The 23667-nt window shown below is 36.2% G+C and overlaps 1 protein-coding gene across 1 annotated transcript in view; it reads left to right on the top strand.

Annotated features, from left to right (window-relative positions):
- Positions 1 to 23667, top strand: part of RYR2 (ryanodine receptor 2) — a 758695-nt gene that overhangs the window by 436241 nt on the left and 298787 nt on the right. Inside the window, 3 exon segments of the mRNA XM_044000528.1 lie at positions 15888 to 16047; positions 17654 to 17693; positions 17696 to 17800. Of these exon segments, the coding sequence (XP_043856463.1) occupies positions 15888 to 16047; positions 17654 to 17693; positions 17696 to 17800 (305 nt within the window).

Genomic DNA, 23667 nt, shown 5'->3' with positions numbered 1-23667 from the left:
TCTCAAGTATAGCAGATAGACATCAAAATTGGAAAGTTAGTCATGAAAGTTAGTCATTAGAACAACAATGATAGGTAGAAGGCATTTAATGAATACTCTTTAAGTTGAGTTTTTTCTCAATATGGAAATTTCCAGTGATCTATAGACTTGTGCTATGTTTGTATATCCCATGACAAGTCTATATTTTAAACTTACCTATCTATGTATATGTTGTTTCTTTCTTTTAGAATATAAGCTCTTAGAAGGTAGAAAAGGTAGTTTTTCTTTGTATCCTTAGTACTTGACATAGTACTTGCTGTCAGGTGTATATTTGGGGAATTTTGTTCTTGTTCTTCTGAACCAGTATTTTATTTGCAAAAGATCGTGCTGGTAAGAAAATTTTGTCCACTAGTACAGATTTATAAATGAACTGAAACTTAGAGACTTCCATGGGGACACTGAGAAGTAACATTTCTTTCCTAGGGTTATGTCAGTAGCAGGGCTGGAACCCAAGTCTTCCTGATTCTTTATGCAGTATGGCATGCTACCTAGAACACAGTAGGCACTTGATAAATTATTGTCAAGTGAATGAATATTGACATTATTATAACCAACAAAGAAGCTGCTAAATTAGAAATTATGGGAACCTTGAGAGGAAGTGACCACTCCATATCAGAGTTTGTAGACGATAAGGAGAAAGTTAGGAAGAGTAAAATGCATAGAATAACGCCTGGCACATAGTAGGAACTTTTATAAATACTAGTTGACTGAATGAGTGCTTTTCAGGCTTCAGAAGAAGGATACATAAAATTCCATGGTCTGAAATTCTCTAGGCAGTAAGCCTGATAGGAGGCTCTTAAGAACAAAATTCTTTTGACATAAAAATTAACCAATTTGGATGAAAAAGAAAAAGGACAACTATTAAAAAAGACTTAAATGTATGTGGAATGAACAAATCCACTTAATTAAATTTGTAAAGCTACGTCAGTCAGTTAACTACCATTTATCAAATGCCTATAACGTGTCAATCATGGTGCTTAGCACCAGGGAAATAAAGAAAGGGAAAAAAGTCCCTGCTTTTAAGGAGCTAATGGTCTAATGGAGGAGATAACATAAAAATAATTATGAACAAACAAGATAAATGCAAGATAATTTGGGGGTATTCTCAGAGGGAAAGCACTATGATTAAGAAAGCCTAGGAAAGGCTTCTTACAGAAGATGGAATTTTAACTTATATTTGAAGGAAGCCAGAGAAATTAGGAGTCGTGAAAAAGAAAAGAGTTCTAAGCGTGGCAGACATCCAGGGAAAATGCATGGTGTAGGGGGGCTGGATATCTTTTTTTGGGGGGGGTGAGGCAGTTGGGGTTAAGTGACTTGCCCAGGGTCTCACAGCTAGTAAGTGTCAAGGGTCTGAGGCTGGATTTGAACCCAGGTCCTCCTGAATCCAGGGCCGGTGCTCTATCCACTGTGCCACCTAGCTGCCCCAGGGGGTGGGATATCTTATGCTAGGAATAGCAAGAAGTTGGTATCACTGCATTGCAGATAAATATTTCAGGAGGAGGGGTGGACTAAGATGTAAGAAGACTGGAAAGGTAGGAAGGGGGCAAGTTGTGAAGGGCTTTAAAAGACAGGGGATTTTATATTTGTAATAGGGAGCCCCTGGAATTTATTAAATAGGGGAATGATATGGTGAGACCTGTGCTTTAGGAATATTAATTTATTACTGCTAATAATAGTGAAATATTAACTCATTTTATTCTCATAACAACACTGAGAGGTGGTTTCTATTATATCCATTTAATACATGAAAAAACTCAGGTAGACAAGTTAAGTGATTTGAATAGGGTCACAAAAGTATAAGTGTTTGAGGCCACATTTGAACTCAGGTCTTCCTAAATCTAAGTCCAGTACTCTATCCACTGTACTACCTAGCTGCCTCTAAAAACTGAGTGGAGGATAGTTTGGAGGGAATGAGGAGATACTTGAGCCAGGGAGGACATCCAGCAGTCTATTGTAATACTTTAGGCATAAGGTGATGAGGGCCTACACCAGGGCTATGGTAATGTCAGAGAAGAGAAATATTCTATATAAGAGATGTTAATGAAATGATGAGATTGAAGATGTCTTCCTATATACTGCTTATAGAAGTAAATATGGCCAATAAATACTACCAGCAAACTATCAGTAAATTAGATTAACATGATTAGGTTAACTACATGTGAAATTTTGTCCCTGGACCTGACTACCATAGAGATCATTCTGATGATGGCTTAGCTTAGGCTAATGGGTATTGGGGAGTTCAGGCTTAGTTTTACTTAGACAGTTTCCTCAGCCATTCAGCATCTGGACTTGTGACTTTTCAGGACATCCTTTTGTTTAATATGCTGATGTGCCTGGGTAAATCTTTAATGCTACTCACTTAAAAAAAAAAATTACTAAATAGGCTACTTAAAGACTTCTGGTGAGTTTCCTATCACTGCAAGTATTTAGATAGAACCTGGTAGGGCTCACAGCAGAATCTGTCGGGGGTACTTTAAAGGAAATTTTTGCAGTAAGGAAAGTTTTGAGACTATTGGCATAGTGGATAGAATGCTTGCCTTGGATTCTGCTTCAAATATTTGCTAGCTTATATGATGCTGGCAAATCATTTAACTTCTTAACCTATTTTCTTATCTGTAAAATGGGAATAATAATATCTTTAAGTATTGTTCTTGAGGATCAGAATATATGTAAAGTGCTTTGCAAATCTTAAAAGTACTAAATAAATATTAGATGTTCATTACTGATATTATTAATGGTGTTATTTTGTACTGGAGATTTCTAGTTTCCCCTATTCATTCTGACTTTTCACTCCTTGAACCTCACATAGCTCTTAAATATAATTATTATTATAGTTATCTTTATACACACACACACACACACACCTTATTTATCTACTATTCTGTGAACTTCTTGAGGACAGAGACTGTCTTATTTAATGCCTTCCTCCCCTATAGCACTTACCTCCAGTACTCTGCATATAATAAATACTTAATAAATGTTGAATTGAGTTGAAGTAGAACCATATATTTTTAATTTCCCCTTCCAATTTTGTTGGTTAATGAAATGGTATACATATGCCTTCAGGGAAACATTTTATTTACTATTACCTATGTACTTTCAATGAAAATCCAAGCAAATATTTAGTGTTTATATACATGTTTACAATAAAACTTATTCTTAATATTTGTGTGTACTTATTGGCGAATTTCCCATTTTTTTCCAAGGTACTTGATGAGCTAATTTAATAATGGAATGTATAGCTAACATCCACTAAACTTGGACATAATCTTCTGTTATCTTACATTTTTCACAAGTAAACGACTTTTCTACTCCATTTAACTTTAATGCTGAACAACAATTTTTAAGGGAACAGATAATTGGAGAGAAAAAGGAAAATTATTTCTTAGTATTTTTGGTATTTTGCCCTGCTTAGGTACCAGCTTTAATATGCCTTTCAATAATTGTATATAGTACCTTTCTCGCCTCTTAGCTCCCTGGGTTTGCTCAGAGTACCTTTTTAAGAGGAAATAAAGTCATATAGGAATGAAGAACTAATTGAAATTGGTGCTTCACACAGGGATTCATCAATGAAGCCAAATGCTATCAATTCTTTTCTTTCTTTCTTCCTTTTATTTTTGGTTTTTTATTTTTTTTAATTTTTATTTTGTGTGTGTGTGTTTACATCTTCAGTAATTTGGAGAGAACAAGCAGGTAAGTTGCAATTTAAAATGTTCTTTGCCAGGTTTAAAATATTTTAAAAGGTTAATGGACTTGGATCAATATAGTAATGTTTCCAGTATTCTTGTGACCTGAAAAATATATCACACTTTCTTACTGAGTTTCTGTTTTATGTAGGCATTAGGGAAGAAGTATGTAATCATATACTCTTAGAAAAGTACTTTATAGATCATCTCGTCCATTGACCTAGATTTTAAAAACTTAGAAAACTTAGAAGTAGATGTTAAATGATTTGCCACTCAGTGATGCCTCATAATTTAATTGTGGATTAAAGGGAGAAATAGTTTCAGTTTTCCTAAACAACTCATTACCATTCCTCCTGATTTTTGGCAAAATTGTTTTATATTATCCTCTCTATTTAGACATCCTCAGAGTAGCAGATTCATCTTAAAAGGTGACATCATTAGCAATTCATATTGATTTAAATAGTTATTTTTATGACACTGTACTGAATAAAATAAGTCAGTTTTGTCTGTTATTCTTAGAAAGGAAACACTCATATTTCCTTTCACTCTCTAAGCACTACATATTGAGAGGGAGTAGGACTAAAAGATTATATTTTTCTAGTGACTTTAGCTTAAATAGAATATTATCTAGTTAATTGAGATGAATTTTGAGTTTCAAATTCTCCTTTATAAAAGGTTAGAATTTAAAATAGTTGACATTTTTACAAATAACAGCATCTAATTGGATTTATGGATGGCCTGTTCACAAACTCGCATGTTGTAGAAATGCCCACTGCTGTTATGGTTAAGACATTTCATCCCAGAGGATGAGAAAACTTGAATACTAATATCAGAAATCCTTGACTGGTGCTCTCTATCATTCCTTCTTCCTACCTCCTCCTATAGTTTTTCTTCAGATTATATTTTCATCACTTAATGTGGTATACTCCACCTGCGCCCCCCTCTTTAGATGGAGTAGGCAATTTGAAAGAAGTCACAGGTAAGATTTCCTGTGTCAAAATAACCCCCTGATCCAACTGAGATAGGATGATAATATGTCTGAAATTCTACCAGCAGTTATTCCTTTCTTGGTTTTTTTTTTCCCAGGTATTTTCTTCAAGTTTGTACATACCAAATACACCCGTTGTTAGGGCACAACAGATTGATCAGTCAACACATATTGTTAATAATTAGATTGATTTTGGGGCAGCTAAGTGGCACAGTGGGTAGAGCACTGGACCTGAAGTCAGAAGAGCAAAGTTAAAACCTGGCCATAGATGCTTACTAGTGTTGTGACCCTGAGCAAGTCACTTAACCCTGTTTTCCACAGTTTCCTCAACTGTAAAATGAGCTGGAGAAGGAAATGTCAAATCACTCCAGTATCTCTTCCAAGAAAAGCCCACACGGGGTAACAAAGAATATGATATGACTGAAATAACTGAACAACAATCAAAGATTAATCACTGTGACTCGTAACAGAAAGCAGGAACTTTGGGAAATGGCCATTTGAAAACTAACTGCTGTAAAGAAGAGCAGTAGTACAACTGTTACTACCCCAAGGAAAAGGCAGATTTTCAGTATAAGGAAGGGAGGGGACAGGGGATGAGTGACCTGTGACTTCACTGGTATGGGGAACTTCTGGTGAGAAAGCTCCTTCCACTAGTGCCATTTATTCTGTCTCTGAGGCTAGAACCCTGTCTACTTAGGTATGCTGCCTTTCAGGTATGCCTGGTAGTTCCCAAATTTTGAGGATTAAAGCCTTTTCCCTCAAGGAGTTTGCATGCTAATTTGGGATATTTTACTGCAGAACCCAGTGGCTAAGCTCCTTGAGGGCAGGGATTGTTTCTCTGTATCCCCTGGATTTAGCAGAGTGCCTGGAACACAGACAAGATTTTAGACTGTCTCATTCTCTCTCCTCCTCTGCCTGCCAACCCAGTTGGGACCTTTCAGCAGTGCCAGGCCATATGCACCTACCGCCAGACAAGGTCCCAACCAACTTCTTTTGCCAATTTCCTGGGTCTACTTCTGCACCATTAATAGGACATGGGAAGGGGTCATTATACACCTTCCAACGAAGTGGTGTCCTGCAACAGGAATTTCTCCATTACCAGGCTACCCTGCAGACAAGAATTTTTCCATCTTTTACCTCTCAGGGCCTTCTCCAAGACAAGGAAGTCACTTGGCTTCTTTTTTTTTTTTTTTTTTGTCACTTGGCTTCTTGACCTCCACATATTCCTGTCAATATGCTTCCTTGTTTCAAAATATTGGAGGACATAACATCTCCATCTAATAGGAGACTAAATCTTAAGGGATGACCTTAGATTGTCCAGTCTTGTGCTTCTCTTTGTAGAGCTCTCTGGACTCACTGCTCAGTGGTTAGCATACTCTCAACACTTTATATTTACCCTATTCTAGTAATCCTGAACTCCCCAAGTCCAATGTACAAAACCTGATCCCCATCCTCAAACTGACACGCACTCAGACCTATATCCTCCACATTGTGCCACATAAGATCTTCTTGTCCTTTATATTGTGTCTTTTGGAATGCTTGCTTTATAAATAACAAACATGCTTTCATCTTAAACTATTTTCTTTTTCATTCCTCTCTTCTAGCCCTAATTGAGACATGATTTCTTCCTAACTTAAACTCTTCCCTTCCAGTCCTGGCTACACTGTTTCTCATATACTACCTCACCCTTTCCCTTCCCTGACCAAATCCCAACTCAATAGTCATGGTAGGAGAGTCACAATACTTCTTGCTTCCCATTGCCATTTTGATCACCTTCATTAAGCACTTTTTCTTTTTTTCAGATTTATGCCATCCAAATTTACTACCCAATCCAAATCCTGGAATCTTTATATCCTTAATACTCTTCCTTACTTATTGAGTTCAGTTCAGTGCCTAGCTCACAAATCTTTCTCTACCCCCTTTCTCCTACACTCATACGTCATAAATAGACGTCATAAATAATCATACCCCCTAAAACTTCTTTAGTTCCCAGTTCCTCAAGCTACTAAATTCCCATGATCTGCTGCTCTGATCTACTTCAACCATATATACAGATAGTAATACATTTAATTATGCCACCACCCATTAAGTGTTCTACTTCCAGTGCCAGAAATCTGAAATGCCTTTATCAGAAAATAATCTTTTTATCATCCCAACTTTACCTTATTTGTCCTTCTTATGACTTCTACTCCTTTGGCCCCTCAGATTTTTCCCTAAAGCATCATCCCTGTACTTGATACATTCTCCTCCATATCTTTACCCCTTGATGAACCCAACTCAACTCTAATCTGTCCTCCATCCTTGTTTCCTCTGTTCTATTGCTTGTTGTGCTATACCCTCATGCTTGGATTATTTCCACTATCTGTCACCTTTGCTTCGATTTACATGTCGCTCAACAAAACTGGAGAGAACTTGGTGATTTGGTCCACTACAGGTTTATGTTATACAATCTCGACTAGACCCTCTCTGCAGTTAGACTGCCAAACCCTCTCATTGATCATCAATCCTCCCCCTGTATATCCTTCCCCTTACTCTCTCAGTCAAGAACCTCATCTCATATTTCACTGAGAAATTAATACCATACACATGGAGCTGCTGCTTCTTTCCTCCTCTTCATCTCACATCACTCAGATATCTCCCTCCACTGATCCTCTTTCACTCCATTCTCAGATAAAATGGTGGCTTTTCTCTTAGTAAAGGCACACACACTATCTCATCCTTTCCCAGCTTCTTCAGCAAAGTATCCCAACTATCATCCCCATTCTCTCTTTTATGTTCAGTCTTTCTATACTGGCTCCTTCCTTTAGTCTGTAAACATACCCATCATTGCCTTATCCTTATAAAACTTTCACTTGATCTGTCCATTCCAACGAGGTATTATGCTATATCTCTCCTCTTGTTTGTGGTTAAGCTCCTTAGGAAAGCCTTCTAAAATTGGTGCCTCCACTTTCTCTCCTCTCACTCTCCTATAAACCCTCTTCATAATGGCTTTGCATTTCATCATTTATCTGAACCCAGACTCTCCACAGCTGCCAGTGATGTCTTGAAGGACAAATTGAGTGACCTTTTCTTAATCCTGTAGCATTTAACTCTATTTCAGGATATTCTCTCCTTTCTAGATTTTCCTGACAATGCTGTCCCCTAGATCTCTTTAATGAAGCCATTGGATGTGCTTATAGGCATCTCAATTTCAACATGTCCCAAATAGGACTCATTATCTTTTCCCAAGATCCTTTTCCCTTCAAAACTTCCCTATTGCCATCAAGACCGTGACTATTCTCCTAGTCATCCACATGTGCAACCCCAGTGTCATCTCTTACTCCTCATTTTAATCTCACAGATTCTGTCCATTACCAAATCTTTTTTCTATCTTCACAATATCTCTTGTGTAATTGCCTTCTCTCTACTCATGCAGCCACAACCCTATTTTAGGCCTTCATGACCTTCCATCTGGACTATTAGAATACTCTTTCTAATTGGTTTCCCTGCCTAGTCTCTCTCTACTCAAAGCCATTCTCCATTCAATTGATAATATGTTTCAAAAGTAGATCTGACCACATCACCCTCTACTAAAGGAACTGCAGTGGCTCCCTATTACCTCTAGGATAAAATATAAATTCCTTTGTTTGACCTTTAAAGTTCTTCTTAACTTGATGATTTTCTTACCTTATAAGCCATAGAAATAACAACACAACAACAACAATCATTTATATAGTACTTCAAGATTTGCAAAATTTTGTACATGTGTTAGCATTTGCTTCTTACAACAACCACATGAGGTAGGTGCTATTATCCTCATTTTACTGATGAGGAAACTGAGGCTAGGTGAAGTTAAGTGACTTGCACAAGGTCTCACAGCTAGTGATTATTGGAGGTAGGGTTGAAACTCAGGTCTTCTTGACTCTATGTACTCTTACACCCTGCACCTACTCTGTAATCCAGTCATTCTGGCTACTTGCAGTTCCTTCAATAGATATTCCATCTCTAATTTCCTGTTTTTTTCACTAGCTTTCCCCGAAGCCTGGAATGCTTTTCTTCCTCACCTCTGCCTCTTAGTTTCCTGATTTCCTTCAATACCTCTTCATTTATTTATTTTTGTTTTGGGGGTATAAATCCCTTTATAACCTGGACCCAACCTATCTTTCCTGTTTCATTCCTTTCGTTCACTCCGTAATCCAGCCAAAGTAGGCCACTTACACTTCGTTAATCTCTTGTTTTTTTATCTTTGCAGTGGCTGTCACTCATACTTGAGGTTTTCTTTTTTCCTCTCCCTCCTTTTACTGTTCCAAGTTCCTTTCAAAATCCAGCTTGAATCCTACCTTGTATAGACGGCCTTTTCTAGTTCCCTCCAGGTGCTAATGGATTTCTCTTTTGAGATACATACCATGTATCTCTCTTGTATGTGCCTTGATATTTATATATTTTTCCCCATGAGAATGCATGATCCTTGAGATAAGAGATCGTTTGTTTTGATTTTCTTTGTATCCCCACTGCTTAGTATAGTGCCTTGCACAAAGTATGGTTTAATAAGTGCTACTTGATTGAGTGAGTGAATGTTTGATTTTATTCTGGGAAATCACAGAGATTGTGAGTTGAACATTAGGGCAGTTAGATTGATGCATTTTTTTCTCAGGCAATGACAGTGTTGATTTGATTAAAGTTGTCAGAGAAAGAGGTGCAAAGGGTGTGTGAGTAAGGAATGATGGGAATAAAGAACCATTTTATTTTCCTAGTACGTTCACACCTGGTAAAAGTGCCAGACAGATTTCTTTCTCCTAATTTTTTGCCTACAACTGAGATAATTGTATACTTAGCTGTGCTTATTCCATATCTTCTCAGTAGTATTTGAAATTAATGTGAAAAACAAACAAAAATTATGTTTCCCTCAACTAAATGGAAGTCCCCCACCCTCTCTCTGTCTCTGTCTGTCTGTCGCTCTGTCTGTCTGTCTCTTCTCCCTCCCCTCCCTCCCCCTTTTCTAAACTCCTTTAGAAGCTTTCATTATACTAGTCTTACTAAACTAACATTCTACTTTGTGTTATCATTGCCATACATATCTCTGCCCCACTTCTAGGTTGTAAATTTGGTAAGGATAGACACTGTTTTATTCTTTGTGTCTGTACAGCAACTCAAGCAGTGAGTGCTGTGTATGCAGTGGCCACTCAAATATTTGTTGATTTGTTGAATGAATGAAAAAAATCTTAGATATTAACTTACTCAGTTTCTTTCTTTTTCTCTCTCTCTCATACCAACCATTGATGTAGAGGATTCTACATGAGAGAAGACTTTCTATTATTGCTGTTCCTACCCAGACCATGTCATGTTCCATCTTTGAACCTTTACCTTAGTTTTTCCCCATGCCCAGAAGACCCTTCTTCTACATATCAACCTTTTAGAGTCCCTAGATGCCTCAAGATTTAGCTCAAGCACCAACTATATAAAATACATTTTTATTGATATCTTTAAGCATGATCTTATACATGAAGCTTTTCCTCATCCCCTCCTAGCTGCTCTTGCCTGTCCTCCCACCAACTTGTGTGGTATCTATTTTGTATATTACCTTTATACATAGTTGTAACTTGGGAGCAGGGGATATTTTACTTTTGTCTTTGTGTCCCCAGTACATGGTTTCTAAAACCTAGTTGTTTGTCCTTTTTTTTTTTTTTTACAGGGCAGTGAGGGTTCAGTGACTTGCCCAGGGTTACACAGCTAGTAAGTGTCAAGTGTCAAATGTCTGAGACTGGATTTGAACTTAGGGCCTCCTGAATCCAGAGCCAATGCTTTATCGACAGTGCCACCTAGCTGCCCCCTTGTCCTTCATTTTTGAAGAGGACCAATGACATCGTGTCTTGACTTGAGGGTGAATTGGATTTAAGGGAGTCAGAATTGCACAAAGTTGTCAGTCTCATTCTCTCTTCCTGATTCATCAAAGTCTGATCTCAAGACACTGGGCGACCTTGCTGTGTTCCATGTCTGACCAAGTTCTAAGTTCTCCGTAGCACTTGCTTCAGCTGTTTTCATGATCAGTGAAACAAATTATTCTCATCTGCCCATTCACATGTTTGGGGTAGACATTCCCCTAATTGTTACCCTCAGCCTGGTTTAACCTGTCTGCCAAGACGGTTTACTGGAATGTGGCTACTGCACATGCTATTAGCTTCTTGGAACCATAGGTGAGAGTTGGGTGACAGTAGACATCAAAGGTGGATGAGCAGGGGCAACTAGGTGGCGCAGTGGATAGAGCACTGGCCCTGGATTCAGGAGTACTTGAGTTCAAATCTGGCCTCACACACTTAACACTTACTAGCTGTGTGACCCTGGGCAAGTCACTTAAACCCAATTGCCTCAAAAAAAAAAAAAAAAAAGGTGGATGAGCAGCCCTGAAAGGGGCTCAGCAAGACCTCATACTAGAGGTTCTAGTATATGACCCTAAAACCTAGTAGGTGCTTAATAAATGCAACTTTTTTTCTCAGAGATTTTTTTTTAATTGCATTGGGAGATTATTTGAGTTGGTCCCACAGCAAGTATATTTCAGAAGCTGACCTTGAAGCCAGGTCTTCCTTACCCAGAGGCCTGTGCTCTAACCATTTGTTGAGCATAATAAAATTCTGGTAAGGATTACAGCAAATTTCTTATCTAAAATTGAACTTATGAATACAAATTAAAATGGCATAAGTAATAACTTTTACAATGTTTGGACAGAAGCCCTAAATTAACCAAAATAATTTTCATAATATTCTATTTCTGCCCAATGATGTATTAAAACTGTTTTTAATATTTAAAAAAATTTTGAGTTCCTAATTCTATCCCTTCCTTCTTCTCCTCCCCCAAATAATTTTTATAAAATTTTATAATGCAATTATTATGTATATAACTAGGGGATCAAATTTTTGAATATTTTTTTCAGATTAGAATTAAATGCAATTAAGATGTGGGTATTCTTCTTTTGTCTCTTTTTTCATCTTCATCTTCCTTTGTCACTATAATAATACCATTTGTACTCTGCAAAATAGTGAAGTAGCATTTTGTTTTATAATAACCTGAGTTTCAAGACAAGGCTGAAGTATTTTGCCTGTAATTGTATATATACAAGGAGAAACCTAATTAATGGAGATAATGCTAATAGAAACTGCCTTTTCTTCCAGAATTAGTACAAGAATTCTGGGAGAGAGAAGATTCTCTTGTTATACATCTGAAGCCTATCACAAAGAAAGTCTAGAACTTGATGTTTATTGTCTGAGACAAAATCCTCTTGTACCAATTTCACCTACTCTAGTCAGCCTCTGTTAGCATTTCCTCCAACAATTAGGATTCTTCTACATATGTGGTTGCAGGTAATATGGCCCAACCTTGCCTTAAAACCTGGGTTACATTACCTTTGAATACATCTATTGTTTACTTTTAAGTACATTTAATTTTTACAGAATTTAAACCGCATCTGTGGTGCGGTTCCAATTTTTTTTCCTGTATTGGGAAAAAGTTAGAAATGAAAATTGCATATATTTGAAATTCTAGGAAGTACAAAATTTATAGAAGAGTGAAAAATAAAGCTAGAAATTTAAAATGGAGTTAGATCTGGTTTATGTAATTGTTATTGGTTTGTCTGATTGGGCATATAGGCCAAACACCACTTATATGGGGGTAGGCCATGGGAATACATTTAAAGAATTTGTCATGGTTGTGATGAACCTATTTTTTTTGTGTGGTAAAATCCCTGTTTGGTAAAACAATTACAGAAAGGCAATGACATTTTCAACTTCACTGTTGTCATTTACAGTTCCTATCCTGAGTATGAAGAATGACTTCAGATTATGAGAAAATTAAGTTAATAGGGACAGTCTAAAAAGTCCTTGGGATCTATTCTGATTATTGTACGATGATTTTATTTGGAACATATTCACCCTTAACAAGAACTTTATAATGCTTATGTTTGAACAATTTGAGTATCTCGAACTTGGGTAGGTATATAGAGGAAACTGTGTGAATGAGAAGAGTAAATAGATGGATGTAATTTTTTATAAACAAAAATAATCAGTAATAATCACATCAAAATGAACAAGGGAAATTAGATTTTTATTGAACTATACAGTCTCAGGATACACTTCAGAAGTCATCTCCTCCACCCCATTGATGAGTTAAAATCTCCTCTAAAACTTTCCTGGAAATTGATCATCTAATCCCTTCCTCATTTGTGCAATGAACTCACTACTCCTTAAAACAGCTCATCACACGTTTAGAAACCAGGAAGGTTTCCTTATATCAAACTTATCTACCTAACTACAGCTTCTATTCATTGTGCCTACTGATGCCCTTTTGCATCAAATAAAGTAAGACTAACACCTACTATTCATAATTGCCTTTGTATATTGGAAGATTACTCTTTTGTGTCAGCTCCTCTCAAGGCTAAACACCTTCAGTTTATTTACCCTCTCTGATCAGGCTTTCTTAGTAGGTAGGATCAAATATAAGCTTCTGTTTTACATTCTTTTTAGCTCTTCATAGGCTGACCCCTTCCTACTTTCAAGTTTTCTTTCCCTTTATTCTCTTTCATGCTTTCTGATTCACACTGGCTCACTTTCAGTTCCTCTAACACTGTACTCCATCTCCTGTCTCTGACTTTCCTGGCTTTCCTCCATTACTGTAATGTCCTGCCCCCTCATAGCTGCCTCTTGGTTTCCCTGGCTTCCTTCAAGACTCAGCTCAAGTCCACTCTTATGTAGGACTTATACCTTCTGGGTATCTCCCTCCCAGATACTAGTTAACCTGAGTATCTTGTATGTCCTTGCTATTTTCACATTATCTCCATCATTAGAAGGAAAACTCCTCACAATAGGAACTATTATAAAAATTGTTTTCATTTCTTTGAATCCAGTGGTTTAGCAAGCACCTTGCTACATAGTAAGTGTTTAAACAACGTTATTAACTAACTTACTGGTTTCTAATATGTTTATCACCCTGGCTTCTCACTTATGGATGTGTTCCACCTTTTCAAATTAAAAAAAAATAACAACTGACTTATTTTAAACATCCCTATAGCTTATAGTTTAGAAGGGATTATTTTTATAACACAAGGGCATATTCTGTTTCCATTTAAAAATCTAGGGAAATCAGGTTAAAGTATTTGGTTAATCTGGCATTCTATCTGATAGTTTCCTCTCCATTTATCAGGATATTGAAGACTTTGGAATACCCTTTTTCCGATGATGCTGAATCTGTTAAAATTCGTCTGTTGACTAGACAAATAATAAAAAGGGGGCAAATGGACTGAATGATCTTTTTGAAAATGTGCAGTAGTTTTTAAAATGGAATCAAAATGACATTTATTAAATCTGATAATTATAAAAATAAAGTTTTCATGGTTATTTCAAATTAAAGGTAGAAATATTTATTCTCAGGATAAATAATACCACCCTTCTTCTTTCAGGTATATTAAACATTTTAAATCTTTGTCTTTATAAAACCAAAGACTTTTAACTATTTGAAATTTCTTTCTCTTGCATTACATTATGCCAGTAACTATAGTCAATCAGTCATCTAGCTATTCAGTCAGTATGTTTAATGTGTATTAGGTGCAATGCTAAATGATAGGAACATAAAGAAAGACAAAACATGGTCCCTGCCCCCAAGGGGGTCACATTCAATTAGGGGTGACAGCATGTAAGTAATTGTAACAGCAAGATGCATGGATGGATGGATATTAAGTAAATGGAAATTAATTTCAGTGGGAAGTTAGTCAGAGGGTAAAGGTAAGGCAGAGAAGGACTTCTGCTGAAGTTAGTATTTGACTTGGGTCTTGAAGGAAGAAGAAGGCAGAAATTAGGAAGGAGAATTTTCTAGGTATGAGGCACAGCCAGTGAAAAGGCAGAGAGTTGGGAGGTGGAAATGTGTCTTGTGAAAAACAGCTAAGAGGCCAGTGTCACTGGGCATTAGAGTACACAGGGGGAAATAAAGTATAAGGAGATTAGAAAGGCTAGGAAGCTGCCAGCTTGGAAAAGGCTTTAAATACCCAGTAGAGGATTTTCTATTTGATCTTGGAGGTAATAGGGAGAACTGAAATTTTTTGAGAAAAAAAGGATTAGGTTGTGCAAATATAACCTATATCAGATTGCTTTCTGTCTTGGAGAGGGGGCAGGGAAGGGAGGGAGGGAGAAAAATTTGTAACTAAAGATCTTATGAAAACCAATGTTGAAAACTCTCTTTACATGTAATTGGAAAATAATAGAATACTTTTATAATTAAAAAGAAGAAGAAAAGAGGCAGCTAAGTGGTACAGTGGATAAAGCACTGGCCTTGCATTCAGGAGGACCTGAGTTCAAATCCAGCCTCAGCCACTTGACACTTACTAGCAGTGTGACCCTGGGCAAGTTACTTAACCCTCATTGCCCTGCAAAAATAAACATACATAATAAGTAAATTTTTAAAAGAAAAAGAAAAAAAGGATTAGGGAAGGGTAGTATAACATAGTCAGACCTGGTGTCATTGGAAAGTCACTTACTTTGACCATGATTAATTTGGTCTGTTTTTGTAGACTATAACTAATATTTGACATCGAGTTGATTAATATAATTGAAGTCAACTTGTTTTTAAGGCAAAATTTCTAATTGTGAGAGTGTTGTCAATATGGTATTTCATCATGATGGCAACATGACTTTTACAACATAGCAATTTTTGCTACTTTGGCAAAAAATGCTCCAATAGAGCCTATCTCCTTATTTGGAAAAACATAGTAAGGCAGTAGGGATTATAATAATGAATTACTGGTATACTGACTCAACATGCCATTTACTAGGCATCTACAAAATGGGGATAACAGTAATTTCCTTGGGGGCAGCTAAGTGGTGCAGTGGATTAAGCTTGGACCCTGGATTCAGGAGCACCTGAGTTCAAATCTAGCCTTAGCCACTTGATACTTACTAGCTGTGTGACCCAGGGCAAGTCACTTAACCCTCATTGCCCCATGAAAAAACAAACAAAGAAAAACAGTAATTGCATCAAAATTAAAAAGAATAAGCTTGTTCTCAAAGCAGAAATAAAATAAAATGCTTTTCCCTCCTCTTTTGCAAAGCTGGTTGTGGGAGAAAGGCCAAGGGTTTATAAATATACTTTGTTATCGTTTGGTATTTTAGATCTTACCTTTATAAAATGGTCAGTTAAATGATGTTTTGCTTTTTCAGTTATCAGTTAACAAGTGGTTACAAGCCTGCTCCAATGGATCTGAGCTTTATAAAACTCACCCCCTCCCAAGAAGCAATGGTGGATAAGTTGGCTGAAAATGCTCACAATGTATGGGCTCGAGATCGCATCAGGCAAGGTTGGACTTATGGCATCCAGCAGGTATTTGGAAGCTCCCACCAATTTATTCTTGTAATTTTGAGGGACTAGGAATAATTTCCCTTTTTGAGAAATTTAGAGAAGAAGATGGTAATCATAGCACCATGGAATTTTTAGAACTAAACCGGACCTTATACATAGTGTAGCTCATCTTCACTTCCATTTTACAGATGAGGTTAGGTGACATTGTCAAGATCATATTACCAGTTAACAGTAAAGTCAAGACTGTATGATTATAATAACCATACCTTCTCTAATGAAAAAGGCAGCATGATGTCAAGAAGATGTAGGTTCATTCCTTTTGATATATACAGTCTTGTATGACCCTGAACAACTTCTCATTATTCTATACTACTGGTGTTAAATTCCAATAGAAATGGAGAGTCATTAAACCATACATAATAATCCCCGAAGCTGCATATTGAATTGGAAAACTATAAATTAGCTTTTTAATTTTCTGTTGTATTCATATTTATTTTGTTAAATATTTCCTAATTACTTTTTAATCTGGCTCAGGTAGCTCTTAGAAGTGTTATGGGCCATGTATTTGACACCCCTGCTCTCAATACCTGCCCAAGAATATAATGTATGTAATAGTTGATGTTTCCTTATAAATACCTGTACCAGTTAAATCACAGGTCTAGTTCTTGTTGCTAATAAAATTTGGCAATTTCTCACATGCAACAGAATTCCACCAAAAAGCTGGTATCAAAAACCAAAGATTTTTGGGGTAGCTAGGTGGTGCAGTGGATGGAGCAATGGCCCTGGAGTCTGGAGGATCTGAGTTCAAATCCAGCCTCAGACACTTAACACTTACTGGCTTGTGACCCTGGGCAAGTCACTTAACCCCGATTGCCTAAAAAAAAAAAAATTAAAAACCAAAGATTTTACCTTGTCTTCTTTAGTGTATACATGATTTCCAGTGAACTTTCCAAACATGAGCCAGCTTTCCTGATGGTTGCATGGATATATTTTTTCATTCTTTTTTTCTTGACTGCATAATAAAACATACTTAGTGTTCTGATAGAATTTAATGGAATGATAATTTTATAATTAGTTATCCAGTAATACAGAAAACTTAAAACTAGTTGTTGAAGTTACAAGAAACTCAATTTAGTATCAAACAATTTATATAATAACTTTTAAAATATTTTTGAAGTAGTTGCATTGATGCATTTTCTCAGACAGCCTTAGCTTGCACATTGCCTAAAAATTATTGGTGACCAATATTTATTTACCAGTTTTTGTCGTAAAGATTTGTCAGTGATAGAACAACCAAAATTATGTGTTCTATGAATTAGCTTCTTGCCTTGTTACAATGGCAGTTGATTCAAGATCAAGTGAATTTGTTGAACTCTGGAATTTTATTCCACATTGTCTTCATTTCATATAAAGAATCATTTTAATTCAATACACTTACTCATTTGACTAATATACTTTTCATGTGTTTGTAGTTCCTGTGGGATGGGGATGGGATTCATCTTTTTCCTCAGAGACTCTAGAATGTGATATGCTCAAAAACTGATGACTATCTGACCTATTCTAACTCCAGTTTCCTCCCAAAGGCTGCACTATTTTGATGATTTCCGAACCTTTACTCCTCTTCTAGGATGTAAAGAACCGAAGAAACCCTCGCCTAGTTCCCTATGCTCTCTAGATGACCGTACCAAGAAATCAAATAAAGACAGCCTCAGGGAGGCTGTCCGTACACTGCTGGGTTATGGTTATAACCTAGAAGCTCCTGATCAAGATCATGGTATTTCTCTTTTTTGGTTCTCTTTTATTATCAAATAATGTAATATCCACTAAAAGTCACACATGAGAGCAATAGGAAAAAAGTCAACTAAAGCTACAAATGTGACATAATATAACTATTTCAGCTGAAATATAGCTATAAATATAATCTACAGGGATCTGATCTTTTGAGAAATCTCTTCTGTATGTTTTATGTATCTGCTATTAGGCTTAGAGTTAACATTTATTGTTCTATATTGTTGATTTGCATTTCAGAGCAAAAATCACTTCTGTAATATTTTGCCTTTAGGGAAGTATATAATTATTTCAGTGAATTAATATTATTTTAAATTCTGCCTATAAAATGACATTTTATTTATATATTATCTTTCATCAAAGTAGTTTCAATAATTAAACCCTTAATCCTGACATCCAGATTGAGTAAGTAGTAAATGCTAATACTTTTATTTTACAATTAAATCAAGGTCAAGGAGCACTTTCTAATATCTTTAGTACTCCTCTGTTTTATACATTCATTTCCACCCCCTACTTTATTTTTTGACAAATACTTTTCTTGCAAATTCCTTAAAATTAATTCCTTGGAAGTCCTAATAGAATGTTGACCCTATGATGATGCATAGGAAAAAAGAGCTCAGTCTTGGAATAAGATGAGTACATAGGAAATTAATTAATGGGGTTATTGTTGTTGTTTTGTTTTTGACCTGTACCTATGCTAACATTGCTATAGAGAATTTGTGAGGAGACTCTCTACCTCACTGCTGAATGTGTCAGTGTTCTTCTGCATATTATGGTTTTAGAGAGTTGCCTGGGACACAGAGGTTGAGTAACAAACCACTCAGGTTGTATCTGTTAGAGGTGAGAATGATCTCTATGGAAGTACCCAGGACATTTATTTGAGCTTCATAGGTAAGTGGAGTTGGCATGTCAGAGTTGGAAACTCTGACAAACAAAGTCATAACTGACAACCTGGCAAGGAATAAAACAGAGAAAGTATAATATGATAATTGAGGATATGAGTCATCAGTGTGTAAGGGGCTAAAATTCTAGCTAGTCTGTCTAAAATATCTAATGAGTGGTCGCCAATAAATTATAAGCTTTAACAAGAGTTTAGACTTTTAAGCATTTATTAAGGAGAATAAGAATTTGGTGAAGAGAGAGAAAGAGGCCTAGATGCCTACATCTATCTATCTCAGGGAGCCTGCATTTTAGCTCCTAGCTCCTAGCTCCAATCTCCATGAGAGTCCTGATGAAGAAAGGACCTCCCCTTCTTCATCCCACAAGCCTCCTGTGAAAACTGAAAACATCCTGTCCCCACACACAGAGCTCCAAGCTAATTGGCTGATAGCTTTGATAGACAGTACCCAGGAGCAAATGTCACTTCCTGGTGCCAAGAAAAAAGTCTCATGACTTGCCCTCAGGATGCCTTCTCCTCATGGCAGAGCTTTCCTACAGTAACTCCAGCAGGTGGAGTCACTCCAGTTGTTACAAGGGAAATATCTAACTAGGATTATGTGAATAACACAGTGGAGAACTGGACTCTGCCACCATACTTCCCCCAGTCTCTACTTTCAAAAAACCCCTAAAAAATAAATTACGTACTATATGTAGATCAATGATAGTGAAATCCACAGGATAAGACAGAGAGAAATCCAACAAAGTGAAAACTTTATAAATTAATGCTGGAGAATGTTAATCCTAAAAATGTATCCTTCTCCCATCAGCCTCCATGCCCCAAACAAAACCACAAAAATTGATAGATGGGCCTTTGCTGATATGCAAAATTTATCCTGTAACTTGCTAGTACATCTTATCCCTTGTTCCCTCCACTCCTCCTAAAACAGACACTGATGCTGCAGAGCCACTTGATGATGAGGGGGGCTAAACTGCTTACTCTTACATTGTCTAGCACTTAGATGAGTGCTTTTCTGGTTGCAGACACTGTCTGGAAGGAACTAAGGAAGAGGGCTATGCTAGGCCAGAAGGATCCTGCCACTTTTTAGACAGTTATCTACCTCCACCTTGCCCACAACCCCCTGCTATTCAGATAGTGGGGAAAGGGAGGACTGCGGCTGCCACTGCTATGATATTTTTTGTGTGTGAGGCAATTGGGGTTAAGTGACTTGCCCAGGGTCACACAGCTAGTAAGTGTTAAGTGTCTGAGGCTGGATTTGAACCCAGGTACTCCTGACTCCAGGGCTGGTGCTCTATCCACTGTGCCACCTAGCTGCCCCCACTGCTATGATATTTACAGACCTTTCTATGCTCCAAAAGTTGATCTTAAAGAAAAGAAACATGTAGGAGAGGTAAAAGCCAGCAGGAGTCCTGGCATAAGTGTAGTTATTTGAATCCACTCTCCACATGTAGAAAGATGGGCTCCATTATCATAATTTCAGGATAATCATAACTAATAATAGCTAATATTTATATAACACTTTCTATATAACAGGCACTGTGTTAAGCACTTCAAAATTATTATCTCATTTGATCCTTACAAAACCCTGGGAGGTAGGTGCTATTCTTATTCCCATTTTATAGATGAAGAAACTGAGGCAGACAGGGGTTAAGTTCCTTGTCCAGGATCACACAGATAGGATGTGTCTGAGGCTGTATTTAAACTCAAGTCTACCTGACTCCAGATCTGGCCCAAGGGTAGAGAAGGGGCATTCTTATCTACCCCTCACTGAAATCACATCATTTTATTAAGAAGATTGCATCTAAGACAGTGCTATTTGGAAGTCTTGTTTTACCCATGTGGGACCCTATGTCATCAGTTCTGGCTCAGAAGTCAATCAGGGGACTCTCAGTCATGAATCATTCCTGGCTGGGAAATGCCCCTGCCATTACTTATGGATCATAAAAATAACGGTAAAATGAGGAAATATTGAAAATGACATCACTGAAATAATTGCCGATACTTTATAATACCTTGTATACATTATCTTTATTTGACCCTCATAACAATATTGTGATGTAGATACTGTAGGAAGTATTATCCCTGTTTTACAGATGATGAAAATGATGTTCATAGACATTAAGTGATTTGCCCATTAATATGTAACTTATAAATATTAGATGCCACATGGTACCCCAGAAGAAACAGATAATACCTGTGAATGCTCCATGGTATTTTCATGAAGAAAGGGCCCATTACATAAGTAAAAAGACTAAAACAAAATACTGAAAAAGTATTGAAGAGAAAATCTCCATAAAAATATAGAATACAAATAGATAAATCAATAGAGAGTATTTTAGAATGAGAAGTATTTAGGATGAGAGATGAAATCTGAACCCTCAGGGAGTTCAAAGCTCTCTTAACAATTATTATAAGACAAAGGAAAGTGAACCAATGCTAGATGAAACAAAATGTTTTAGAATCCCAAGAGAGAATGGAACAACAGCAGAATTGTTCTAAAGAGAAATGAAATCTTTAAAAAAATGGGAATGAACCATTAGAAGTATTTATAGTTCTCAAAGCAGGAATTTAAAAACAACAACCAACAAGTCAATTGGAATATTAAAAAATTAATCTACAGGCAAGATTTTATAAAAATTAGTTATGATAGACCTCTGGTGATTATTAAATGGAAAAAGAAAAAGCATACATGTTTCTCAGATGTCTATGGAACACTTAAAAATTAATAATACTTAAGATGTAAAAACCTTATATACAAGTGCAGAAAATCTTTTGCTGATCAGAAGACAATAAAAATTGTAGGAAATAAAGGCCCTGGAAAAAAGTATTAAAATCAACTGAAGACAAACTTAATACTAAAGAATTGTTGGGTTTGAAATGGAATTGTTGAATGGAAAGTATAGAAAATTCCACTAAATCTAATCATAGCAATGAGAAAACATTCCAGAATCTTGGGGATTTAGGTTAAAGCATTGTTTAAGGGGGAAATTCATATATTTGAACACTTTTATTAAGTAAAAAACCCCAAGACTAAATCATTTAATTGAGAATGCAACTAAAAATACTAAGAAACCTGCAAATTTAAAAACCTCAAATAAATACACAAATAGAAATTGTGAAAATCAAATTAACAAATTTGTAAAAAATTATTGAATTAATTAATAAATTCAGGAGCTTAAAAAATCAATAGAACACACAAGCCATTAGTTGATTTGATTGAAAAAAGGAAGAAGAAAACTATACTACCAGTATCAAAAATGAAAATTCATAACAAATAAAATAAAATGTTTTATTCAAAACCATTTTGCCCAACAACATGGCAACAGAGGCATCAACATTAAAACAAATGAATATTTACAAATATATAAATATTCAAATTACTGAACAGGAACTAGAGAATTTAAACAATCTAATATCAGAGAAATCAGTTGAATAAGGCATAATGAACTTCCAAAGATAAAGAAAAGCCCGGCCAGATGGGTTTACAATTGAGTTCTATCAGCTTTCATTTTTCTCTCTACTCTCTTTAAAACATTAATATAAACAAACAATTCCTTTAATGATCAGACATTTTAGTCATTATTAATTAGTTCTTTCCAGAGGATTACTCAATTCAAATATACTTTAGTGAGGCAATTGGGGTTAAGTGACTTGCCCAGGGTCCCATAGTGACTGAGGCCAGATTGAACTCAGGTACTCCTGACTCCAGGGCTGGTGCTCTATCCACTGTGCCATCTAGCTGCCCCCTCAAATATACTTTAAATAATATTTTGAAAAAGAGGACCCCCTGATTGTGATGAATTACTCCTGATTTGCTGAAAGTCCATATATCAGAGCAGACTGTCTTTACCTTTATTACTTGGTATTGAATTTTCCCTATCTCTAGTTAGGCATTCAGAACAGAAAAATTTTGAGGTAATATTCATCTGAAAACACAGTTACATTTATTCAGGATATAATTAAAGTTACAATACTCATCTACATATTCAAGCATTAACTTTTCCTACATGGGAAGAATTTCAAAGATCATGGGGCTTAGTTTATTGAAGACTTTCCTTTCCAAACTGAAAGGTTCAACATTTTGTTCTTATGAAAATTTTTAAGAAGATGAAGCTTTAGAACTGGATCACTTTGCCCTTTCTCTTCTTTTCTCTTTCCAGTTCAAACGCTTCCATCCTCTTAATGACCAGCATGCTGTTAGATGTCCAGTTGGGCTGAACACATTCAAGCCTCCAAATTACTTTCTTTGTGGTTTTAGCATTTTGGGGGGAAATTAGTTTTTGTTTGATCACCAGAGCCCACTTTTCCCCCTATCTAGTATTTTTTGCTGAGCATTTAGTGAGCCTTTGTCCTCATTATACCGTGTCATTTTGTGAGCCTGATGCTTGCCACATTTATGTCAGTAAGTTCTTTAGATTTGGGGAACATTCACCACATTGGCAGTAGTATCAGAAGCTAGAAAACCTCCACATTAAAATTAGACAAATACAAATTAAAGCGATTTTAAATTCTACCTCACACCCTAGGTGACAAAGATGACAAAAACATAATTATATATGTTGGAGCAACTATGGGGGAAAAGGCACATGATGAACTATTGATCAACATAAATGGATTATAATCATTATGGAAAGCAATTTGAAATTTTACACAAAAAAAACTACTAATGGTGTATATGCCTTTTGACCTAGCTATACCACTGCAGAGCTATTCCCAAAAGAAATCAAAGAAAAAGTTTTATATACAGAATTATTTATAGCAGATTTTGTACTATAAGAAGTGAGGAAATAAATGATTTCAAGGAGATATGGAAAGACTTTTGTGAGCTGATATAGTGCAAAAAAGTAAGTAGAACAAGAACAAATTGTATTATAATATCAGTATTATATAAGGGAATACTTTTGAGGATTTTTATAAACTGTTGAAGAATGAAATAAATAGAACCAATAGAACAA

The sequence above is a fragment of the Dromiciops gliroides genome, chromosome 4, assembly GCF_019393635.1.
Source record: "Dromiciops gliroides isolate mDroGli1 chromosome 4, mDroGli1.pri, whole genome shotgun sequence".
NCBI lineage: Eukaryota > Metazoa > Chordata > Mammalia > Microbiotheria > Microbiotheriidae > Dromiciops > Dromiciops gliroides.
This window is presented reverse-complemented; position numbering and strand designations above follow the sequence as displayed.